Genomic DNA, 23,628 nt, shown 5'->3' on the forward strand with positions numbered 1-23,628 from the left:
CATTTAATAGTGCCAGTTGGGCGGCTATTGCTGATGCGCTCCTGCGTCTGGGGATACCCGAGTACCTGTACAAGATTCTCGGAAGTTACTTCCAGAATCGGGTATTAAGTCTATGACACAGAGGTGGGTCGGAAGTGCTTTCACATAACCTCAGGAGTCCCGCAAGGTTCCATCCTGGGTCCGGTGTTATGGAATGTCATGTACGACGAGGTGTTGAGATTAAAATTCCCGGCGGTGTGGTCATCGTTGGCTTTGCCGACGATATTACGCTGGAGGTCTACGGTGAATCGATCGAAGAAGTGGAATTGACTGCAGCCCCACTCGATCGCCAATTGTGGAGGAGTGGATGAGCTCCAGGAAACTGGAATTGGCTCACCACAAAACGGAGGCTGTTGTTGTCAACAACCGAAAGTCGGCGCAAGCAAGCGGTGATCCAGTGTAGGCGACTGCACAATCACTTCGAAGCGCTCCGTCAAACACTTGGGGGTGATGATCGACGACAAGCTTACCTTCGGTAAGCCATGTCGATTATGCCTGCAAGAGAGCCTCCACAGCTATTGTGGCACTGTCCCGGATGATGTCCAATAGCTCTGCGGTGTACGCCAGCAAGCGTAAGCTTCTGGCCAGTGTCGCCTCGTCCATACTGAGGTATGGTGGGCCCGGCTTGGGGCACGGCTTTGAGTACCGATAGCTACCGTAGCAAGCTAGAGAGTACTTATAGGCTAATGTGCCTGAGGGTTGCGAGCGCGTACCGTACCGTGTCACACGATGCACTCTGTGTCATCACCGGTATGATGCCTATTGGTATCCTTATCATGGAAGACATAGAGTGCTTCGAAATGCGCGGGCACAAGAGGCATACGCAGGACTGCCAGACTGGCCCTCCATGGTCAAATGGCAGCGTGCGTGGGCCAGTTCCACCAAGGGAGTGTGGACTCACAGGTTGATTCCGAGGTTAGATATCTGGGTCAATAGGCGCCATGGGGAACTAACATTCCACCTAACACAGGTCCTTTCGGGGTCATGGATGCTTTAGACAATATCTACACCGTTTCGGTCATGCGGGTTCTCCCGAATGTCCAGTTTGTGCAGGTTTAGAGGAAACGGCGGAACACGTTTTGTTCGTGTGCCCCGCGTTTCCGCACAATGCGTGACCGCATGTTTGCCACATGCGGTCGGGACACGACTCCGGACAATTTGGTCCAGAGGATGTGTGCAGACGAGTTTGGCTGGAATGCCGTTTCATCGCTATCACCCACATCGTCTCGGAACTCCAAAGGAGGTGGCGTGTGGACTCGAGGAGTGACTAGTGCAGACGCTAATCAACAGGTGGGTCCAAGGGTTCGCAGTCGGCTACGTAGGTCATACCGGTGCCCTACGGTCGAAATCGACCCTTACAGCGATTAAGTGGCCGCGGGGAGAACATCCTGGTAGCGCTGCTGTCGTGGCGCCCGGCCTACTGGGTGGGTACGAGCCTCTGGTTGTTCGGGGCAGGTGGGAGGCCCCTTCGTCAGCAATCCCAGCTCGTGCTAGCTGATAGGGCCTGAGCCTTCAGTAGGTCAAATTGCGAAGCCCCGCAGTATCAGTTCTTGATACCTGCGGTGCAGCTGGGCGCGGGCTTAGTGGTCGACCCTGCCCGCCTTCAGCGGACAACGGGAGGGGAGGACCACCCGGGAAGCTGGCAATGCGCCAGCATGCTACCTTGGTGGACCCCCATAAGCGTGTCATCGATGTTCGTTGCTGCATGGCTACGCAGCTAAACCTGGAGGATGCGATGTGCAGTAGCCCCTCTCCGAAGCAATGCCTTCTTTGGTGGTCCCGGAGAGACGAAGGGTTTTGGCGGCAATGGAAATGGTTTAGTGGGTCGGGGGTGTAGTCCTGTTTACTGCTTGTACGTAGTAAATGGTCCCCAACCCCACACTCCCGGACCTCGGTCCGGAGTCTGTTGAGCAGATTATCCCCCATTGCTTAGAAGGAAAAAAAAAAAAAAAACAGTAATACCTTGGAAAGCTGTTGTTGGGGATAATTACAGTAAACATGAAATTTGAATTTTAGTATGGTTTCCATAAGTCGATATCGAGTAGCGAAAAATTGACTCATGGAGGTTTCACAATATGGGGCCCAGATAGCCGTAGCGGTAAACGCGCAGCTATTCAGCAAGACCAAGCTGAGGGTCGTGGGTTCGAATCCCACCGGTCGAGGATCTTTTCGGGTTGGAAATTTTCTCGACTTCCCAGGGCATAGAGTATCTTCGTACCTGCCACACGATATACACATGCAAAAATGGTCATTGGCATAGTAAGCTCTCAGTTAATAACTGTGGAAATGCTCATAAGAACACTAAGCTGAGAAGCAGGCTCTGTCCCAGTGGGGACGTAACGCCAGAAAGAAGAAGAAGAAGGTTTCACAATATACCAGTGCAGCGAAAATACAATATTTTTTGTGTTGCTATAAATAAAGTATGTCAAAATTAAACGATCTTTTAATGACTCAGTTTTGTAGTCAAATTATTTAGATATTGAAATATAAAATCATCCTACAACATTGATTTTGTTATATACATTGTTCATTATTAATGCTAGATCATAACATATTTAGGAAACCCTTTGCATTGGGGTCGAAAACGAATGTTACTTAAATCAAACAGTACTTATGTTGTGATAAATTAGGTTTACCGATATCTCGGTAAGAATATGTTCCGAGATTCAATTTTGAAAATTACCGAATCCTCAGCTATTGGGTTCTTGGCGAAATGTTTCGCTGAGGTCGGAGACATTGTGTAGGTGTGTACGGATCTTCATTTACCCGGTTCACCGTATCATGAGAATTTCCGATATCATTCACCTGTATAACCGCGTAGTTATAGTGTGTCTTATGTGAGGAGAACTTCTGTGCGCTTTACGAAGTCTTTTCAGGCAAACATAATCAATGTATTCATCAGAAGTTCGTTTAATAGGCTAGCATGAGCATGAGCATGATTGACCGCCCGCAGTTGCTACTCCATTATTGCAAGAACAGCTGTACTTACACAGAGAACCAACAGACACTACTCGGGATCAGTAGCATCCTCAATGTGTAAGTACTGTGCTCTCATTACTATAATAAACAATACCGGCGCCGGCTGCGTCCGAATGCAGGTCAATTTGGGAATGGGAGGGAAAATGTTGACCGTGTTACTTGCCTTTACAGAAGCCGAGGAGTCCTCTGCACTCCACAAGAAAACACTGGGAGTTTGGATATGGGAAAGGATTCGTTTTGGTAAATGATAAATATATTATTCCGAAACGAAATACGAGAGGCATATACACGGATGACCGACACTGATAGTGCGTTACTACGCAAACCGGAAACGGATACTGATTTCGTTGCTCGCTAGAGAGGGCTTACAACAGGTTTAACGTATCAAACACTATTGACCGGTTTTTTTTTTTTCGTTTTTCACCGGCGCATTTAGTTTTTTTCTTCCGCGTAACGCGAACCGGACACAATTGATCCGGATTCCGTCGCTCGCCCACAAGGAGCATGCAACAGATTCAACGGATCCAACACTACTGACCGTATTTCATCAGAAGTTCGTTTAATAGGCTAGATATAAAAATAAGATTGGTCCAATTTGAATCTAGTTCAAATTCTAGAATGAACCTTAGGCAGCATCCACAAATTACGTATCGCTCTAGAAGGAGGGAGAGTAGGCTCAGGCGTTACGGCTCTTACAAAAATTTGAAATTTTTCATACAAAAAGCGTTAAGCAGGGGGGAGGGGGTCAAAAATTTCTAATTTTGGCATTACGTAATTAATGGATGCTGCCTTATATCTCTAATGTTATGGTGTGCTTGCCTATGCATTCACAGCGAAATATTTTAACATTTGACAAAACGTGCTTTGATGTCCCAAATGATCAAAGGATGTTTCAGAAAATAAAAATTCTCACTGGCGCCGAGTTACATAATCCAAATATAATTGCCAATAACATGTCAGCACTTTGCTTACTAAATAACTTTGACGAAGTCGTCAAGTTTTGAAATAATCTGGAACTCGAGATTCTTTATTAGAAAAATTTGAATCTGGACCTTTAGCGTAGCCTGATGGAAGTATTTGAAATCTAGCAACCCACAGCATTTTTAATTGAATGTTGAAGAATTTTGAGTACTTTACCCCTCACACGTTGGCCCATGATATACAGAACTACTGCATCCAAGACACCATATTTTTAATCTAATTTTATTTTCCCAATCAGGATCCTGAAGAACCTGCTTTCGAAAAAAAAAAATGCATAGTCACTAGCACCGTGCTGTGGAAGAATTCCGAATCAAACGGCACATCACATGTTTAGTCCTTGATCTACCAAACTGCTTTTCTGAAGACACCATCTTGCTAAAATATCGCTATCCTGAGATCGCCGCGATCAAAATACAGCATGCTCATTAGCGCCATCTGGAAATAGAATTTCAGGTTAGGGTGGCCTATCACATGATCTATCACCGACTCAATACTTTTGTTGAAGACGTCAAACTTTCTAGGTAATCGGGATCCTGAGATATCCGTGTTCAAATAATTTCAAGCTCACAAGTGCCATCTGGTGTAAGAATTCCAAATTAAATAGTTCATCACATATTAGTCCATTGAACTACTGAACAACTTTGCCGAAAACACCATCTTTCTAACAAAATCAGGAACCTGAGATACTCGTGATTGAAATATTGTATACTCACTAGTGCCATCTAGTTGCAGAATTTCAAGTTAGATGGCATATAATATGTTAGTCATGACCTACCAAACAACTTTGTCGAAGACCGCATCTTTCTAGGTAATCAGGATCCTGAGATATCTGTGTTTGAAAAATTACCATGCTCACTAGCGCCAACTGGTGGCAGAATTTTTGAAACAAGCGGCCTATTACATGTTAGTCCTTGACCTACTAAACAACTTTGCTGAAGACACCATCTTGCTAAAATATATAGATCCTGAGATATTTGTGTTCGAGATTTTGCATGGCGAAATGTCTACTTCATCGGTTCCCCCGGAGCACAATCCGATGGCCCCTGGAAGGTGAGGATATTTTCAAAGTTTTATTTGTCCACTGACCAATTGGTACCGTTGGACTGAAGAAATTTACCGAAGACATCAAATATTCTATCTTGCCTAGTTTTAGATTTATAATCAAAAATGCTCCGCGTGTACTCAGTACACGATGCGACCGCTCGTGTGACGGGCCCGGTGAAAAAAAGTTACACGAGCGGTCGCACTGGTGTACTGAGTACACGCGTAAAAACTTACTTAAAAACACGATGTTTTCGAATACATTTTGTTGATTTTTTTCGGAAAATTTCTTCTCTACAAGCAAGAAGAAAAGTTAATCTTGGAATAGGACCAACACCCGGATCAAATTTGAAGGGATTTTGAACATGTTTTTCGACTTTCCGCAAAGTGCGTGTACTCAGTACACTAGGGCGACCGGACGTGGGTTAACTTCGGTTCCTAAATTGGCCAATCACATAAGCACCCAAGGAACAATTGGTAGCTTTAAGATACTTACGTGTTTAATACAAAGCTGCATAGCAGCAACCATTGCTGACAAATTTTAGTTGAATCATTAATTGAATAATATTAATTTCCGCTTATTAAAAAGCTTATTCCACTTGCAGTTTGTGTTTTGAATAAGAGATGAATAAACCTCCGAAAAGTGAAATATAGTAGCTTTTATTCTACAACACATAAGAAAGTTTAAGCATTGACTGATTAAAAGCTTCTATAGGTTGTAGCTATCATTTTAGTAGCATATGAACATTTGATTAACAACATCGTACAAAAGTTTCAGGTGTCTAATACTTAAAATGTTGACCAGCATGATTAGTAAAACTTATAAACAATGTGAATAACAGTATTGAGTATGCTCTTATTCAAGCAAAACATATTATGTCTTTTTATGTTATTTTCAAATGTTACAAATGTTTTTCAAAATCAAATCCAAGACGTGTATGCGATAGATGGATTAAACGTAATGGACGTAATAGGCGACATAATGGATCAACGAGGGTAAAGTTCGAATCACATTGGATTAAAAATATCAAAATTTTAAATTTTCCAAATGTAGTGATCATCACCTGCGACGTTATTGATATCGGAAAAGTTACTAATCATAACATTTTTAATGATAATCGAAGTATAAATACTAATTTAACAATAGTTACATGAAAGTGGTTACCCAACTTACAGTCACAAATAAACATACATAGTTAATTATTGTTGAATAATGGTGACAGCTGAAAAAATGCCCTACACAGAGCTGATTTAGATGGTTTTAAAATCCAAATTTAAGTCAATGTTCAACATTTTTCATTGGAATGAATAATAGTAGAATCAACACTTATTAAACTTCTCCAAAGAATCTCTGCCGACTTGTCAAGATTGTATTACTAATGAGTTGAACAAGTCATTTTTCCTTCTATTAAAGAGCCAATATTCCACCAAACAAATATAATTGTGTAAGCAGATGTACAGGAGACGAACTAACGTTTGGTTGCTTCGCACTTCAGCTGTTTCCATGTTTAACATGAACATGATTTAAAGCTGAATAGGTATTTTATAAAATCCTTAATACAACATAGATATATCATCCGAGCAGGTCATCCAAAGAAGGTCCAAAATAACAGATTACTAAAACACATTGTTCAGCAACAAAGAAGGCCTTACAAAATAGGTCACACCATTAGCCAAAATATAACGAAAAGTTGACAAAATAATCTAAAAATTGCGTTGTATTCCTAATGTATTGCAATGTTCAACTTACTAATATTATTATTATTTATCTTCATTTGAATGGCTTTTCGCCCTTGGCGAATTCGCCACTAAACTTACTAATATATAAAAACATGTTGGATACAATAATAACTGATGCTTTCTCAATACAATATTTAAAATGTTTAGAATGTTGCTGTTAGAAAATATTTTGAATCAGTCTTCTGACATAGGATTATTGATTGAAATTCGAAGGGTTTAAAAAGCGGAACCTTTCCAATTAGAATCCTTTCCTGTGATCAAGTTAGGAATGACAACTGTAAAAAAACGAATACTTTATCACTTCTTCGATAGTGACAAAGTAACACGACATGCACTATACAAAGGACACGGGATATACTACAATAGATCAAATATTGGTCGCAGTGGTATATGTTCCGAACAGAAAAAAAAAATTGATTGAAATATATTTTATATTTGTAGAAATGTTTAGTAGATGGAAAAAAGTACGACAAATAATTAAAATATTAACACTAGTAGAAATATTATACATTTAATAAATGAATTTTAGTATAGTTAGATGAACAATTCAATTAAAAGTTTTAACAAGTTAAAACTTATTATGAAATTCGATTAATCATTTCAGACTGTTTTTACTTTGTGAATAAACTTTATTTTTGACCAGCATTGAATAAATTTCTCACTGTGCGCTATAAATAGCCGACTGAGTTCAGCTCGCATCAGTACTGAACAGCAGAGTCTATATACACAGAGTTGCGCGAAGAGACTTCTTGAATGCTTGTTCTTCTCCGTCTTCGAAAACAGCCCCTATCTGTTTTGCTGGCTGCTCGATGGTAGACGCGGTTGACAGTTCGATAGGTAGATTTGGTTTCACTCTTCGCGCAACTCTTCATTCATAGACTCTGCTGAACAGCAGCAGAAGTAATGCGTTTATTCAGTTGTTGATCAGCATAGCACGTGTTGATTAGTTATTGTTGAATAGAAGCTCAAGCATGATCAATAATCAGCTACAAGAGGTTTATATTGAGCACTGGAAGGCTGATATATGAATTCAAGGATGGCGCAGATGGCAAGAATTACCGCTGACGATGGGAAGGTCTCGAGTTTGAATCCAGTATCCCAGGTAATTATTAAACGTGGTTATTAATTCATGGTAAAAGCACAGACAAACAGACGTAACACTGACGAAATTTCCATCGACCACTCATTTACCGATGATTTCAAATTCGCTATGTTACAAATCTCACAACCAGAGGCGCGCGCATCGTTTTTTCTTCGCGTTTGACGTTCCACACTACCGCCATCTGCCGTCTGTTGCACGAAACCACTGTTTCGTGCAACATGCTCACCAGATGATGCGGGTGTAAACTGGGCGATGGATTTTGAGGAAATTGTTCTAGTTTACGTCTGTTTGTCTGTGGTAAAAGTATTACACTGCATTTGAAGTACAGTGTTAAGCGATTTTAGTCATTTATTGTTTTTTAGTTAATTTTGTGGCAGTGAAATAAAAGCTGAGATAAATGCTTATGAGCGATTTTTGAAGTTGTAGAATAAAGTCAATATACAACGACACGCTTTATAACTTTCCAAATTTGTGTGAACAACGCCTGAACAAAGGCTTCACTTGGAATAATTAAAATGTTGTTCATCATATGCTGAATATACAGCAATAATGGTAGTTTGTTAAAACTAGCGTTGTTAAATCATCAATCCTTATTAAGCTTAGTGAAACCTGAATAAAACATCATTACAATATATGATTACAGTCACTACATGATAAGAAGCTTAATAATTTCGCCAGATTTGCTTGAACAATGTGTGCGTAGCAGCTGCAAAGTAATATAATAAAGCAACTATTCAGTATTGTAGCTGTGAAAATTGCTTAATAAATGATTATAAAATTAGGCAAATGTTTCTTGGGCATCTTTCTAAATGGACAGGTCATCACAATTCCAGGAAAGTCCCTTAGTAAAAACTCATTCTTCAAACCGTAGTAAAGAAATTTGCTGAAGAGAGAAAATTAATCCGACGGATAGCAGAAGAGATATTCATGAGTTTGTTGCTATTATTTAACTTAATATTGGATTATAGCCCTGCAAACATGTACAAAAATCCCTAGCATAATTAGCTCGAAAGGGATTTGTTTCTTCAAGCAACATCCTTCATTAGGGTTTGAAGAATGGGTTTTCAATATAGGATGATAAGTTCTACTTACATTACAGTACTAGCGTGTTTGGAACATTTTCTTGAAATTTCTTTCATAGTAATTTCCATATAAACCTACCATTGTCCTTTGGGTCACCTTTAAATCACCATTTAGAAAGCTGAAAATGTCACCGAACACTATTTTGATGGTAAGCATGGTAAGGGACATATGGGAAGAATGGATTTTCAAAACATTTCTAAAATTTGAATCGCCCTAAAAATACGCGTATGTCAAAGGATACAAACTCTAGTGGAATAAAATGGTTCAATTCGGTTTTTTGTTTATTTAATATGGAAATATTAATTTTCCCATACCAGTGGCGACTCGTACCTCACTTTCTACCTGTTCTACGACTCTAAAAATGACTATTTCGACAAATTAGATTATAAATCAAAAAGTTTATGATCAAAATCGTTATTTCTAAACAAATCACTACCCATTAGATGCAAATTTGTTGCTGGAGTTCAAGAATTTCTAATCGTGGAACAGGTAGATTTGAGGTTAGGGAATCGCCACTGCCCAATACCTTTTTACCAGCCTCATTTTGACCCAATTTTTTGACATTTGACATGATTTTTATCACCACTAAAATTAGCTGGAAGTAACTTAAAAGAAATGTAATTGTATTGACGTTTACAATAAGCATTCGTCTAATGTGTTCTCGGTGCCCACAATCTACCTACAATACAATCCTTTAATACTTAAAATATTTCACAGGGATTTTCCCTTTTGCAAAATATTGATCAAAATAAACAAATAGGAAAAAAAACATAATGAATCCTCGAGCTGTTCAGTGAAACCGAAGTTAGTAAAAACTTTAAATGGTTTGACACGATAAGTGTCGACTTAGATACTAAAGGTTCATTTTATTTATGAGAAATCGATAGATGATTTTTTGAATTGAGATTGCATGAGCCGTACCACTAGTAAGTGATGAATCCTAATCATGTACCGTGCTGCATCCAATACCCGGACACTTAAGCAGGGATCAATGTCCAAATTCTGTTTAAAAAGGATTTTCTCTACATTTGATAATTTGGTGTGATGCAACATATAGATTCATATCCTATCTAAGTAATGGTAACGAGTTTTTAACTAAAAATGAGTTTTTTTATCATTTAAAAAGACATATTAATAATCCTTGTCTTGTCTTTAAATCCAGACACTTAGAACTAGCTTGACCTAAAATCCGGATACTAGTGAATCAAAATCCGGACAGCTGAATAACTACATAAAATATAAATGTAAAATAAGTAAGAGCGTATCGCAGACTGTTTAAACTCGACATTGATAAGATTTTGATGCACTCATATTCTCTACGTTGCTCCAAAATATATAAAATGTAAGTCGAATAGTATTTTCATTACCTCAATTGAATCCAAAGATATCCGGTTGGACGCTCGTGTCTCTAACTGCAGAAATACATGAATAACACATTTTTTCAACGAAAAGCGGCAGTGAGTGATTACATAACGCTTTTACTGGGTTGCTTCAAGTTTTCTCTGTTGTAACATTCAAAATTTTCGTTCAAATATATCAAATTCAGAATATTTTATAACGTCCGGATTCCGAGCCACTCGTCTTTAATCCCGGACAGTCTCTTGCAACACATTTTAACACTCTTGCAAATAAACATTTTAACCATATTTCACAGTTTTCATAACACTGTTTTGTCAATTGATAGTCCCCGTTCACATTTGTGTTGAAAATATTTACCATCGAAACAATTGCATTTGATCACAATATTATTAATTCAAAACTACCCTGCCCCTTAGGTGATGGGATTGACGGTGATTTATCAAGTGATTGCATATTTTTGATATTGTGAAATATACTAATACTAATATATTGATCGCGAAAATAATCGTAATTATAACTTATAAAATGTAAACTAGTCTAATAGTTTTAAATTAAATAATGACATGTGTTTCAATGCTTAAATATATTTTACACTTGATTTATCACACCTTCAGCATGAGTTTAGTTACTGTCGCATGATCTAACACCAGATAACTACGCGTAATGCTGGAGGGACCGGCAGGCTCACTACCAGTCTCTACTAACACTCAAATCACTAACAAGACTGGGAAACCAACGATCACCTTCATCAGTAGCACTATTTCTAATAGTAGTATTAGTTCAATATACATAAATCTTTTTCAGTAGACCACGAGGCGCAAGAGTGGGTGCGGTGGTCTCTGCGTCTCACAGGTCATTGAAAATAGACATTTATGTTAGGTTTACTAACAATGTAGTAATTATTACCTTAGTAATACCGTAAGGTGCCGTAATTCAGCGCATCGCCTAAATCCGCATATTTGGTCCAAAAATTATTCGAAATTTAGAAAAATTTTGAAATGTGTCCATACCGCTATTTGTATATGCTGGTAATGCATAATAATTCCAATTAAAATTGTCATTAACAATAATTTACGATTTTTGAGAAATATTCCAAAATGTTCTGAATTACGGCATGTTACGGTATTGCGTTATTTAGTAAGGTAGGTTGTAGCGGTGTTAGAGATAGTTTAGTAATGTTAATGATATATGTATAATAATTAGAAAACTGATGGCACTGCTGTTACTGAAATGTTTCATTTTGAAATATCTTTCATAATATAATATAATATTGTTGAACAAAATGCTGTAATTAATAACTTATTTAATCCTCTACGCATTTTTGCACTACTTCGCATTTATCACACCAACACTGGCGACAATAGCGTTCTTTGGGTAGTATTTCTGTTATGTAGTAGTAACCTCTATCGTTTTTATTCTAACGATCATAACATAATTAGTAGTGGAAATAACATAGAAGTAGCTTTTGTATTTGTAATTAAGGTATCATGGTATTAGTTCCCTGTCCTTTGGTTCAGAAAGGGGTATGGGCGCGTTCTGCCAACTCGGTCGAGGCAGATTTCTTGTGTGAACAAGTTACAACATGGACGTTCTAAAATTCCAGAATGAAGTGTTGTGCATTTGAAGATGGAATGGATTCGCGTTCGTGCTTTACTGCTGCTTATCTATAAAGTTATATGCAATAACCGACCCTTAGCTTAACTATTTAAATTAACAGTTGCAAATATAATAATCGTTTTGAGTTTACTAACATGTCGTCGCGTTAATTTTATCATAATGATCTTTTATCTACATCCGTCGAACCATTCTGAATGGCCGTTGTGAGAATATCACCAAGAACTTCTCACATGCAATAAAGCTGGATTGTCATACATTGAAACATCAAGGTTCTCGCTCTTTTGGATTCATTTTTTGTTGTTTATCATTAGTTTCAGGGATTGTTATCGTGGGAATCCAAAGAGCGAATTTTGTATGACTTCAATGTACGCCAATACTGCCATAAAGCATGTAATAATCACTAACATTCCTTCTCTATCCTTGTTTTCATATCTAACCCGCTTCGAGGAATAATTCATCGAAGAGGAAAGGCATCTTTTATCATGGCAGCGTAATGGCCGAGAAAACGTCGGTTTGCGGTCGCATCTCTTCATCCTCGGTTCTGCCCCACGCTCGCCAAATCGATACGCACTTGATCCGCCCACCTAGCTTGCTGCACTCCACGCCTTTGTTAAGTATAAAGTTTCTGTAATCATTGAATACTAATTGAAAGGTAAATCAATTCAGTTTGTTTTCATCTGCTGTCGCGAACGGGTGCAGCAGAACGTGTCTCTTGGTTACTGTTGAAAATCCATAAGCGTTCTTGAAGATGGTTGAAATTAAGAACACGGTGAGGTTTGCTTTTCCTCCGGAATCTGCACGGCCCTCTTATGAAGAAATCGCCAAATTTGTCAAAGCATTGGATATCAGTACCATCGAAATGGATACGCTGTACAGACGAGCGGAAACCCACAGTGTTTACTTGAAATTCAAGACCCAAAAGCGTTCAAGCAAGCAATGGAGAACAATGCACATCCACTTCGTTTGAATATGCGAATGGGACGACTGTGGTGGTGCAAGCATCAGATGCGGAAGGCAATTTTCAATACGTGCGAGTGTGTGAACTACCACCGGAGCTGCCCGATAAAGAAATATCGTTGGTCCTAGGCAAGTACGGAGAAGTTAAACGAGTAATACGGGAAAAGTTTCCTGCTGGTCTTGGATTGGACATATACAACGGCGTTCGTGGGGTGTATATGCACGTCAAATCAGATATTCCGCCAGTGCTTTATTTCCTTAACTGGAGAGGTAACATTTTTTACTTCGGAAACAAGGAAAAGTGTTTTATTTGTGCTGAAAAGGGACACCAGATGAGCGCCTGTCCAAGAAAAAGGTTCAACGTCCAAATGCTGACAAGGAAATGGGAGAACCATGCACCTATGCTGGTGTAGTGAAGGAAAATACATCAATGGAAATTGAAAAAGTAACGGAATTGGAGATAGAGATTCTAGAGGAGGAAAACATTGCGTCGGAAGAAATATGCGAGGAAACTCAGGAAAAAGTGGATATACCGAAATCCAAGGCCAAACCAGTGCCAATAAGATTTTGGAGGGCCAACGGAAAGACATATACGCAGTATGCAGGGGTTGAACAGATTAGTGTGGAAGACGAAACGGAGCCGCAGAAGAAACGTGACTTGGAGGCCAAGGCGTCTAGGAGTATTTTGCCACCTAAGGAGAAAAAGCAGCGAAGCTCATCCCGACTGTCGTCTATCGGTTCGAAGTCCGATATATCGGATTAGTCCGCATGTTAGTTTTTATTATAGTTTGAATGAAATTGTACAACAACAATACAATTTAAATGACCATTGGCTCCGTAAAGTGTTAAACACGTTTGAGCCCAATAAATAAACAATTAGAAAAAAAAAGAAAGGTAAATCAAATGAACTTATTATTTAACTAATAACAAATTTGTTCCACAGAGCGATTACAAAACACCACACAAAATCCCTCCTTTCACATATCCTTAGGCAAAACACTTCACTACCGTTATATGTATGACTGATTCATGTTCTTTCGACCTGGCATCATTCATACGTGTAGGGGAAGTCTAGAGTAAAAGCAAAACTTAAAGAACCTTCTGGTCAAAGATGTTGCGTTGCCTACTTCCCAAACTCCAAAACCCTCGGTGTATTATGGAAGGTGTGAGTTTTTAAACTTATGCTGGAGACTTGGCCCCTGACCCCCTTGTACATCAATAAAATAAAATAAAAATATTATTAATTCAAAACTTGGACGTGCCTCCGTCGATGCTCAACTGAGAAGAACTTGCACTGTGTAGAAATGATGTCTGTCTCGAACAATTCTTTTGTTTTTATTTTTATCAATTATTTAGCGATCTAGATCACAAATTTCAGTAAAATGATAAGTAATGTTGAAGGTAAACGTTATGCATAATATGATACATATTAACATATTATTTTGGTGAAAGTCTCTATAATAAAGTAATAAAAAAACCTTATTTTACCGTTATTCAATCAATATTATCAGAGTGTCCGGATATTGGTACCATCCGGATTTTGATTCATCACGGTAGCTTTTGAACCCTACCACCCTACCCACTAACAAAAACTTCTTCCTGTGACAACTGTCCTCGACACTCGCGGAAATGGACTGTAACGAACAAGTTTCGGTTTTTCGGAGGAACGATTCTCGAACGCGTCTGTTTAGTACAACAGTCAATTTCACTCTGAACAAATGTTTGAAGAATACATGTGTGTTTGTGTGATGGGTGTTTGACAAAGTATGTAATGTTTTTCTGTTTATTTCTAGTCGTGTTCATGATGATGGCGTGTTGTCCGTGTTGCCAGACCAACATCTTCCCGGGCATTGAAATTGGAAATTTCAAGATTCCAACTACTTATTCTGATCATCTTTCTCGTCGTCTAGAGGTAGCAAGCAGATCTTCTTCACGGCGCGCTTAGTTGTGCCGTTCTCAGTCCGCAAGCTTACTACACGTGTGTTCCCGTCCTTGCCTGGATGCAGTTCAATTATGCGGGCAAGAGCCCACTTCAGCGGCGGTGCGTTCTCGTCGATGATGACTACCATGGCTCCAACCTTGAATTCGGTAACCTTGAGATCTCGCTGGCGTTTCTGGAGTTCGTGCAGATAATCATTCATCCACCTTCTCCAGAACTTCTGCTTCATGTCTTGGATGAATTGCAAACGTGACAATCTACCTTGTGGAATACTGGCATACGAGGGTTCCGGTATGGCTTGGAATTCCCTCCCGATAATGAAATGTGCCGGAGTAATGGCGTTCAAATCATTGGGGTCGTCGGAAGCAGGTGTGAGAGGACGGGAGTTCAAAATTGCTTCAATCTGTGCAAGGACAGTTGACAGTGCTTCAAACGTCAGACGATTTTCGGCAAGGATTAACTTCAGATGCGATTTTACCGATTTAACTCCCGCCTCCCAGATTCCACCGAAATGCGGGCTTCGTGGAGGAATGAATGACCATTCAATTCCCCTTGGTGCGCAGTATTCATTCACAGCACGAATGTGCTGCTCGTCGTGGAATAGCTCAGCTAAGCGACACATTTGATTGTTGGCTCCTTCAAAATTGGTTGCGTTGTCGGAATATAGCTTCTGCACAAGCCCTCGCCGACTAACAAATCGCTGGAGTGCGGCTAAGAAGGAGTCTGAGCTCAGATCCGAAACAGCTTCGAGGTGTATTGCACGAGTGGCCATGCACACGAATACACAAACATATCCCTTGGTGGTTGTTGGGTGTCTGGAAATTGCACTCGATCGAAGATTGAACGGTCCTGCGAAGTCTAGACCGGTATGCGAGAACACCGGCGATGGTTTGACGCGATAATCTGGAAGATCACCCATTAGCTGCGTGGATTTCTTGGGCCTCATGCGAAAACACGGAATGCAGTGGTGCAATATCTTTCTAATGACGTTCCTTGCCTTGAGCGGCCAATACTGCTGCCGGACGACTCCAAGTAGACTTCGTTGGCCAAGATGTAAATTGGTGTGGTGCAAGTAACGTATCAGATTGATCGTGAGTGGATGTTTCTCTGGAAGGAATGCTTGATGACGATGTTGATAGGGTATATCTGCATTCCTCAAGCGTCCGCCGACGCGTAGTACTCCGTCATCCGCATCAATGAACGGATTCATATTCTGGAACGGTAGCTTGATTTGCTTTCCGTCCTTCATCGCCTGTATCTCTTTGTGGAACACTTCGGCCTGCACCAAGCGCGTAATCAAGGTGGATGCTCGCTGCATTTCGGACACCGTGGGTAATCCTTTGGTCAATTGGCTTCGACTGCTTCTGATGTAATCACAAAACCGAATCACATATGCCATTGCTCGCTGTATAATCATATACCGACTGATTCGATCGAATATCGGTAATCTCGATTGTTCGGGTGCAGAAACAAGTGCTGTCCTTCTGAGCTCTGGCAGTTGATCTTCCGAAAGTGCTGGTGGTTGATCATAGAATGGCTGTGAGCTGGCTAATCTAGGAGGCCCGTGCCACCAAAGCTTCTGGTTTCCCAGTTTCGAGGGTGCTATGCCACGGGAAATCAAATCCGCGGGATTTTCATTCGAGGCAACATATTGCCAAGTGTAACCGACAGTCAATTGTTGGATCTGTTTGACTCGGTTTCCCACAAACACAGTCAGTGAATCTGGAGATTTTTGCAGCCAACAAAGAACTATCTGTGAATCCGACCACAGTCTAACAGAATTGAAATTAGTGTCGATAGCTTCCAACACCTTTGCAGTGAGTTGCGAAAGCAATAACGCTGCTAACAGTTCGGCCTTCGGTGTTGTGATCTCTTTCTGTTTGTTCTTCTTTCGTGGAAGAATCCTTGATTTGCTGCATACAAGAATCATGTTTGCTGTTCCATCGGTACGTAATGTGCGAGCATACAGACAGGCGCCATATGCCATGTCTGACGCATCAGCAAAGCCGCAAAGTTCGTACGCATGTACTCCGTCACTATAGAGCCATCGGTCAATCTTCACGTTGTTCAAGCTGTGTAGTTGGTCACGATAATCTGTCCACAACTTCGCCAATTCATGCGGAACCGGCTGGTCCCAATCCAAATTCATACTCCAGAGTTCCCGCAAAATGAGCTTCGCAGCGGTGATTGCGGGTCCTACGAATCCTAACGGATCGAAAATTCTTGCAATTTGGCTGAGAATCGATCGTTTGGTCAGTTGCACGGCTTGGTTCGTGTTATCTGGCACGACGAACGTGAAACTGTCTTCTTTGGGACTCCACGAGACGCCCAATGTTTTCATTATCGCGTTTACAGAGGGATCTGTTATGTCTACACAGCTCTCCCGTTGATCTTCAGCAACTGTAGCCAACAATGCTTCGGAATTCGTACAGAATTTGTGCGCCTCGAAACCACCTCGCTTTAGCAGTCCAATGATTTGATCCTTTAGTTCAATCGCCTCTTCCAAAGAGCTTGCTCCAGTAAGTACGTCGTCGATGTAGAAGGATTTTATAACCGCCTCGGCAGCAAGCGGGTATTTGTCCTTCTCGTCCTCTGCAAGTTGCCGGAGTGCCATCGTTGCCAGAAATGGGGAAGATGCGAGTCCGTATGTTACGGTTCGCAGATCATAAATGCGGATCGGTTGATCCTGCCTTTCACGCCAGAGTATCCTTTGGTAACGGACATCGTCTTCATGTACCTCCACATGCCGATACATTTTTGGAATGTCGGCAGAGAAAGCGAACTTGAATGACCGAAAGTTTAGCAATATCGATATCAGATCGTTCTGCACCGACGGGCCGACCAATTGGGTTTCGTTGATACTAATACCAGTGTCACTCGGAGCCGAACCATCGAACACAACACGAAGTCGAGTAGTTGTGCTGCTTGGTTTCAGGACATAATGATGCGGCAGATAATACGCTGGTTGGAAATCATCGCCTTCCTCCTCATCGATCTGTGTCATATGTCCAAGCGCTTCATATTCCCTCAGGAAATTAACGTATTGCGTTTTTACTTCTGGAGCCTTATCAAGCCGCCTTTCCAGGCCGAAGAACCGCTTCTCCGCCATAGTCTTCGAATCGCCGAGCTGATCCTTCGCATCGTTAAAAGGAAGGCGGACGACGTATCTTCCTTCGGCGGAACGTTGGTGTGTTTCACGGAAATGGTCGATGCAAATCTCGTCATCAGATCCAGTTTTCACCTCGGATTCGCAACAGGATTCAATTTGCCAGAAATTTCGCACGATTTCGTTGAGGTTCTCCTCAGCGGTGATGAAGAATGATTGTTGTTGCTCCAAAGCCTTACTTGGAATAGGACCGCTCAACACCCATCCAAACTGGGTGTCCTGTAGAACCGCAGAAGTGTTTGGAATTCGCATACGGCCTGATTTCAACATCTCGAAAAATACCTCAGCACCGAGGAGCATGTCTACACGATCGGGAATGCTGAAGTTCGGATCTGCGAGCTGAATATCGTTCGGAATCGTAATGTTGGAACAGTTCACTCTCGACAAAGGTAAATGTCCTGATATTCGGGGTACGACAAAGAAGTCGAGGCACGCCGTGAAATCGCTGATACGAGATTTGATCTTCGTATGAATCTTCAATCGAACTGTTGTGTTGATGTCGTTCAGGCCACAGATTGATACGTTGGCCGATTCCTTTTTCACAGACAGCAAAGTTGCGAAATGTTCCGAAACGAAATTCGAATGGGAACCCGAATCCAAAAGGACTCTGCATGGGTAAACATCAGCCTTTCCGTAAACAAGAACTACTGCTGTCGAAAGCAGAACTTGTTTCCCTTTTCCTTTCGAATGAGTACAAAGGGCAGTTTGCACCTCGGTATCGTTGGTTTCTGCTGTTTGCTGTGTCGATGGTGCCGGTGTTGGCTTCTTCTCAGGCTTCGGTTGCGGAGTTTCAGGCGTAGAATCCTCCGCCTTCCGTGAGCTCGTTTGCTGTTGGTCTGCTGGATGCAACGTTGTATGGTGACGCTTGTTGCATTTTTTGCACGAATTCTTCGATGAACAGTCAGTCGTGCGATGCCCCTTTTGCAAGCAATTGAAGCAGGCGCCGACCCGTCGGAGTGTATCATACCGGTCAGCGATGCTTGCTTTCTTGAAGACATCACATTTCCAAAGCTCGTGACTCCCGGAACATTGTGGACAAATCTCCGTTGTAGTGACTAAGGAGCTGGCACGGACCTGCGATCCTACGGCACTTCGAAGTGGGGGTTTCGATGGAGCTTTCACCGGTGGCCTGGAGAGGGGACGGATCTTTTCAAGCACGCGACATCTCTCGCGCAAGAAATCCAATGTTGATTCGTAGGTGGGCAAAGTCGTCGAAACTTGCTCCAATTCCCAAGCCTTACGAGTCTCATGGTCGAGTTTCAAAGCGATGCGGTTCACCAACATTGTTTCCCCAAGACCTGAAACTGGTAGACCTAGGTTTTTCAAGGCGTCGACTTGCCCACTAAGGAATTACGGAGGTGATAGAGTTTTATTGCTGGTGACTCAGAGCTGTAGCGGGCCATGATGGTCTCAAACATCGACTTGAATGCGTACCAGTTCTCGTACGATCCATCGAACGTAGGCAACGGTACTTTTAACGGTGGCAGCTGGGACATGTTCGCAGTGGGTGAAGCGGGTAGCTGAACCGAAAGCACGTCCTTTTTCGAGGACGTATCCAACAATTTATTAAGGACAATATACAACTCACCATAAAGCTCCTCGAAATCGATGCAAAGCGTCTCTAGCTCGTCACGGTCATCATCACTGATGTCAAGACCGTGAGCTCGTTGTTGATGGGTGTTGTAATCGTCGTTCACGCTTTCCACAACCTTTAGCTGGAGCTGCAAGAACTGTTTGCAATCCAGGCTCTGGTTGGGATCGTCGGTGTCAGCTTCCATCGCCGCTTTCACACGCACTAATTTTCTTTTTAAAGCACTCATCTGATTTTTCAACACTTTGTATTCAGCAGCCATCTTTTTCATCGCTTCTTTATTCTTTTTGTTTTTCTTTTGTTCACTAATCGACACTTGATCACTGTTCTGGTTGCTCCCTTTCACGGGCGTAGCATTTCCATTGACGGAATCTTCACCGCCAGTGGTTTTATCTTCGCAGACGGTGTCTTCAAGGGCACTGTTCTTCTTTTTTCCACTTCGCGTCACGATCGGTGTACGTGTCATGCTCATCTTGCTCATTCATATTCGCACCACATATGCGGTTCAATTCCACGACAAGCGGCCATTTTGTTTTCACTCAATTCTCAGCACATGAGCATGCGCGTACACGTTGTGATCGTATCACTAGGCGAATCAAATCAATTCGAAAAAGCACTTAATCCGTGGGAATTCGCTTATTCCCAAAAGCACTTTTCTTCAAAAACGCAGCTAGCATCGACGCCAGCACGTCCAAAAACTGCAAACACTTAATCCGAGGGCAGCCGTTTTGCCACGGTAATGGCGTCCCTGATCGGCAAGCTGCTGCGAGCGTTCACTGCGCGACGGATACGTGTTTCGAACCACTTTTTCGCGAATTCAACTGCAATCGAAGCAATTGATCTAAAACCGAAACAATCCGGATCGATCGGACCACAAAATGTCCTCGACACTCGCGGAAATGGACTGTAACGAACAAGTTTCGGTTTTTCGGAGGAACGATTCTCGAACGCGTCTGTTTAGTACAACAGTCAATTTTACTCTGAACAAATGTTTGAAGAATACATGTGTGTTTGTGTGATGGGTGTTTGACAAAGTATGTAATGTTTTTCTGTTTATTTCTAGTCGTGTTCATGATGATGGCGTGTTGTCCGTGTTGCCAGACCAACAACAACCATGAAGGTGATTTTCGTCTCTAGTAACAAGTGAAGGAATTGTGAGTTATCATTTACGTAGATAAAGGAAGCTTTCATAATAATTTTTGCAACGGTTTCATTTATTTTGATGAATGGTAAAGAAGTTACCTATTTGATAAGCTTTTACTGAATTCTCAATATTAAATATCAGAAGAAATACTTTTCAATCGTTAAATAACCCTATTTACCTAAAATACATTTATGCTACATATTTTCTATCCTGGCAAATGAGATAACTACATTCGCAGCTATCTTGGAATCACATCTCATTGGTAAAGAGAGCCGCATACACACACATGCCCTACTAATTCAATGATGAGTCATCTCAATCGGTAACAACTAACAGATCTTCCTGAAGCGTTGATTGCTCTATGCAGTAGCTTAAACCTAGTATCACAAAAACTCGCAAGTGATTCTTCTCGCGAAGGAAACTCGCGTCAAGTTCCAATCACCGATATTGCAAAACGTATCGCTTTGTCACCTCCGGGGTGTGTATCGAAGCCACGGACAACAGTAGGGGCATATCGGGGGCAGTGATGTCCAGTGCCTTTGTTATCGATTCGATGGAACAAAAGTCAGTGGTTAGCAAAAAGCTGGCGATGGACTCCGATTGCAGATACATTTCACGTAATTTGGATTCTATAAAAGCCATACACTGGAAAGATGACAATCCGGAACTCCACATGGCGTGTACCGTTTCCAACATTGATGACACGATTCGCGACATGTATACCAATTCCCCGTTGGGATTGCTTGGAGCCAACGATGATTGGTTAGATGTTACTAACCTTACATCGTGGGTCTCAAGGTTGGCGACAATAGCGAGGTTTTCTGTAGGATATTGTTCCATGAGGGCAAATCGGGAGGCGAGACTCAGGTCCTTCTTGAGAGCCCGTTCCCATTTGGTAGGAGGAGCGGTGGTACCTTGAAGAACCATATCCGGGATATAGTGGTCCGCAACTCGAGAGAACAATGATGGTATAAAACCGGCTTTATTGGGCAATTTTCTTAATTTATCAGTCTTGTCGTTATTGTTCTCATCGTTCGCGTTACTCATTGGCTTGGATAGTGGAATATCCACTAATTTCAATATGCTGTCCGGGTGTTTGGCTTTGATTTCGACATGTTCTTGAACAGTTGCTAAGGTGAAAGGGTTAGAGGCGTTATCATGACTAGATGGATCGTTTCCTGAGCTGAAAAGACTCCCTTCATTTAGATCACTGGAGAATTCAAATTCTGACGCATTCGTCGGGGTTTGCAGGGAGGTATTGCGGCAAATATCGCATTCTTCTTCTTCAGTTGGATCCGTTGATGAGAAAAACTCAATTTCCGGCTGAAATTTGAGGGACAATTTCAAGCCTTTTTCGAAAAAGTCGTGCTCGCTAAGTTCAAGATTTTGACTTTTCAAATATTTTTCAAATACTTTGGGGTATTGGTCGAAATTGAAAATGACGGAATGTTTTCGAAGTCTGCTGTGAGAGCAAGGTTTCTTCCCACCAACCGCTCCTAGCTCACTTGTTTTGTCGGATGCGGTCGAAGGTTGCATATGTTTGATATTCACGAGCTGTTCATCCTCTCCTAGTACAAATACAACTTCGTCCTTTGGACGGCTTTGCTTCAAAGTATCATAGTTACCACGCAGAACATCAATATATTTCAACTGTTCCAATGAAATACCATCCTTTATTCGTTCCAATCCCCAAAGTAATCGTTGACCATTCGCAGTATCGCCGATATTGTTCTCTGTGATCAATTTAGACAATCGTATCGAATCTGTATCTCCAGTATCGCTTACATCTAATTCTATTGCCTCTTGGCCGGTCTCGTCTGGTTGGGTCAAAGTCATTCTTATGGGAGGCCTATTTTGTTCTTTCTTGATATGGTAGATCATTTCTAAAAATTGCTTATCTCTGGCGTTCATCAAAAGTTCAGTGTCCATACTTTTGTTGCCAATCCTAAGTTCCTGTTGTACAAATCTAGAATCGCGATAAACCAATACATTCGGGATATCGTTCATTACTGTCTTCTTGAGTAAATCGGATAGTTCTCCATCTGCGCCATCGCTCGTATCCTTTCCCATGGCGGTCAAGTCTTTCATACGTGTCGATGATCGAACCATTCCGGATGCGGTTCTTGTCATCTTTGGTGATCTGCAATCACCCAATTGTCCCGCGCCACTTTGGAAACTCTGATTGCTGCTAACATTATTGATAACCCGCTGTGCGGCGAAAGCTTCTTTGATTTTTCCCTCCTCAAAAACTTCAGCATGAGCCGTCCTTCGGATCTCACTGCATCGTACAAAGTATGACAGAACGTTCAAAATTTTTCCTATGGTGTTGCTCAGCTGTGGACTTCCACAAATGATGGTTTTAGTTAGCTTCACCGGATACCCAACCGCGCCGTACAGGTCACCCAATTGTGCCCACAGTACATTGTACGGGTGGTTGGCCGTTATTTTCGACAGCTTATCCTTTTCGTCTGCTGGTCCACTGTGTGACTCAGATGAGCCGCTACTTATGGGGGCAATTGTGCTCACCCAGCCTAGGTGATGCGTCAGAACAGCCGTCAGAAGGGTACTGATGAATCTGGAAAGGAAATTTGAATAACTTTTTTAGTCATTTGAAATCATTATGTAAAATGATAAATAGTTTTGTTTATCGAGTATCCCAGTGTTATAAAACATCTAATGTTTTTCGATAGATGATCATGGGCGTAGCCAGGGTATACATCAGAGAGAACAAGTAACCTCAAAAGTTTTTTTTTTCTTTATTAGTATCATTTCAAACATTACATTCATTTCTTATATCTAGGTGTTCTGTGTTATTAGACAACACTATCATCCTAATTTGGCAAAACAAATTTAAGATTTTATTAACATTTTGTTAACAACATATTACATT

The 23,628-nt window shown here is 41.4% G+C and overlaps 1 protein-coding gene across 14 annotated transcripts in view; it reads right to left on the reverse strand.

The window, feature by feature from the left end:
* Positions 1-20,787: 20,787 nt before the first annotated feature.
* Positions 20,788-23,628, reverse strand: part of LOC5570328 (folliculin-interacting protein 2) — a 54,524-nt gene continuing 51,683 nt past the window's right edge. For all 14 annotated transcript variants that reach the window (XM_021843819.1, XM_021843814.1, XM_021843810.1 and 11 more), the window contains one exon: positions 20,788-23,313. In XM_021843819.1, the coding sequence (XP_021699511.1) occupies positions 21,177-23,313 (2,137 nt within the window). In that variant the 3' untranslated portion in view covers positions 20,788-21,176. The remainder of the gene's footprint in view (positions 23,314-23,628) is intronic.

This window comes from Aedes aegypti, chromosome 2, assembly GCF_002204515.2.
Source record: "Aedes aegypti strain LVP_AGWG chromosome 2, AaegL5.0 Primary Assembly, whole genome shotgun sequence".
Classification (NCBI taxonomy): Eukaryota; Metazoa; Arthropoda; class Insecta; order Diptera; family Culicidae; genus Aedes; species Aedes aegypti.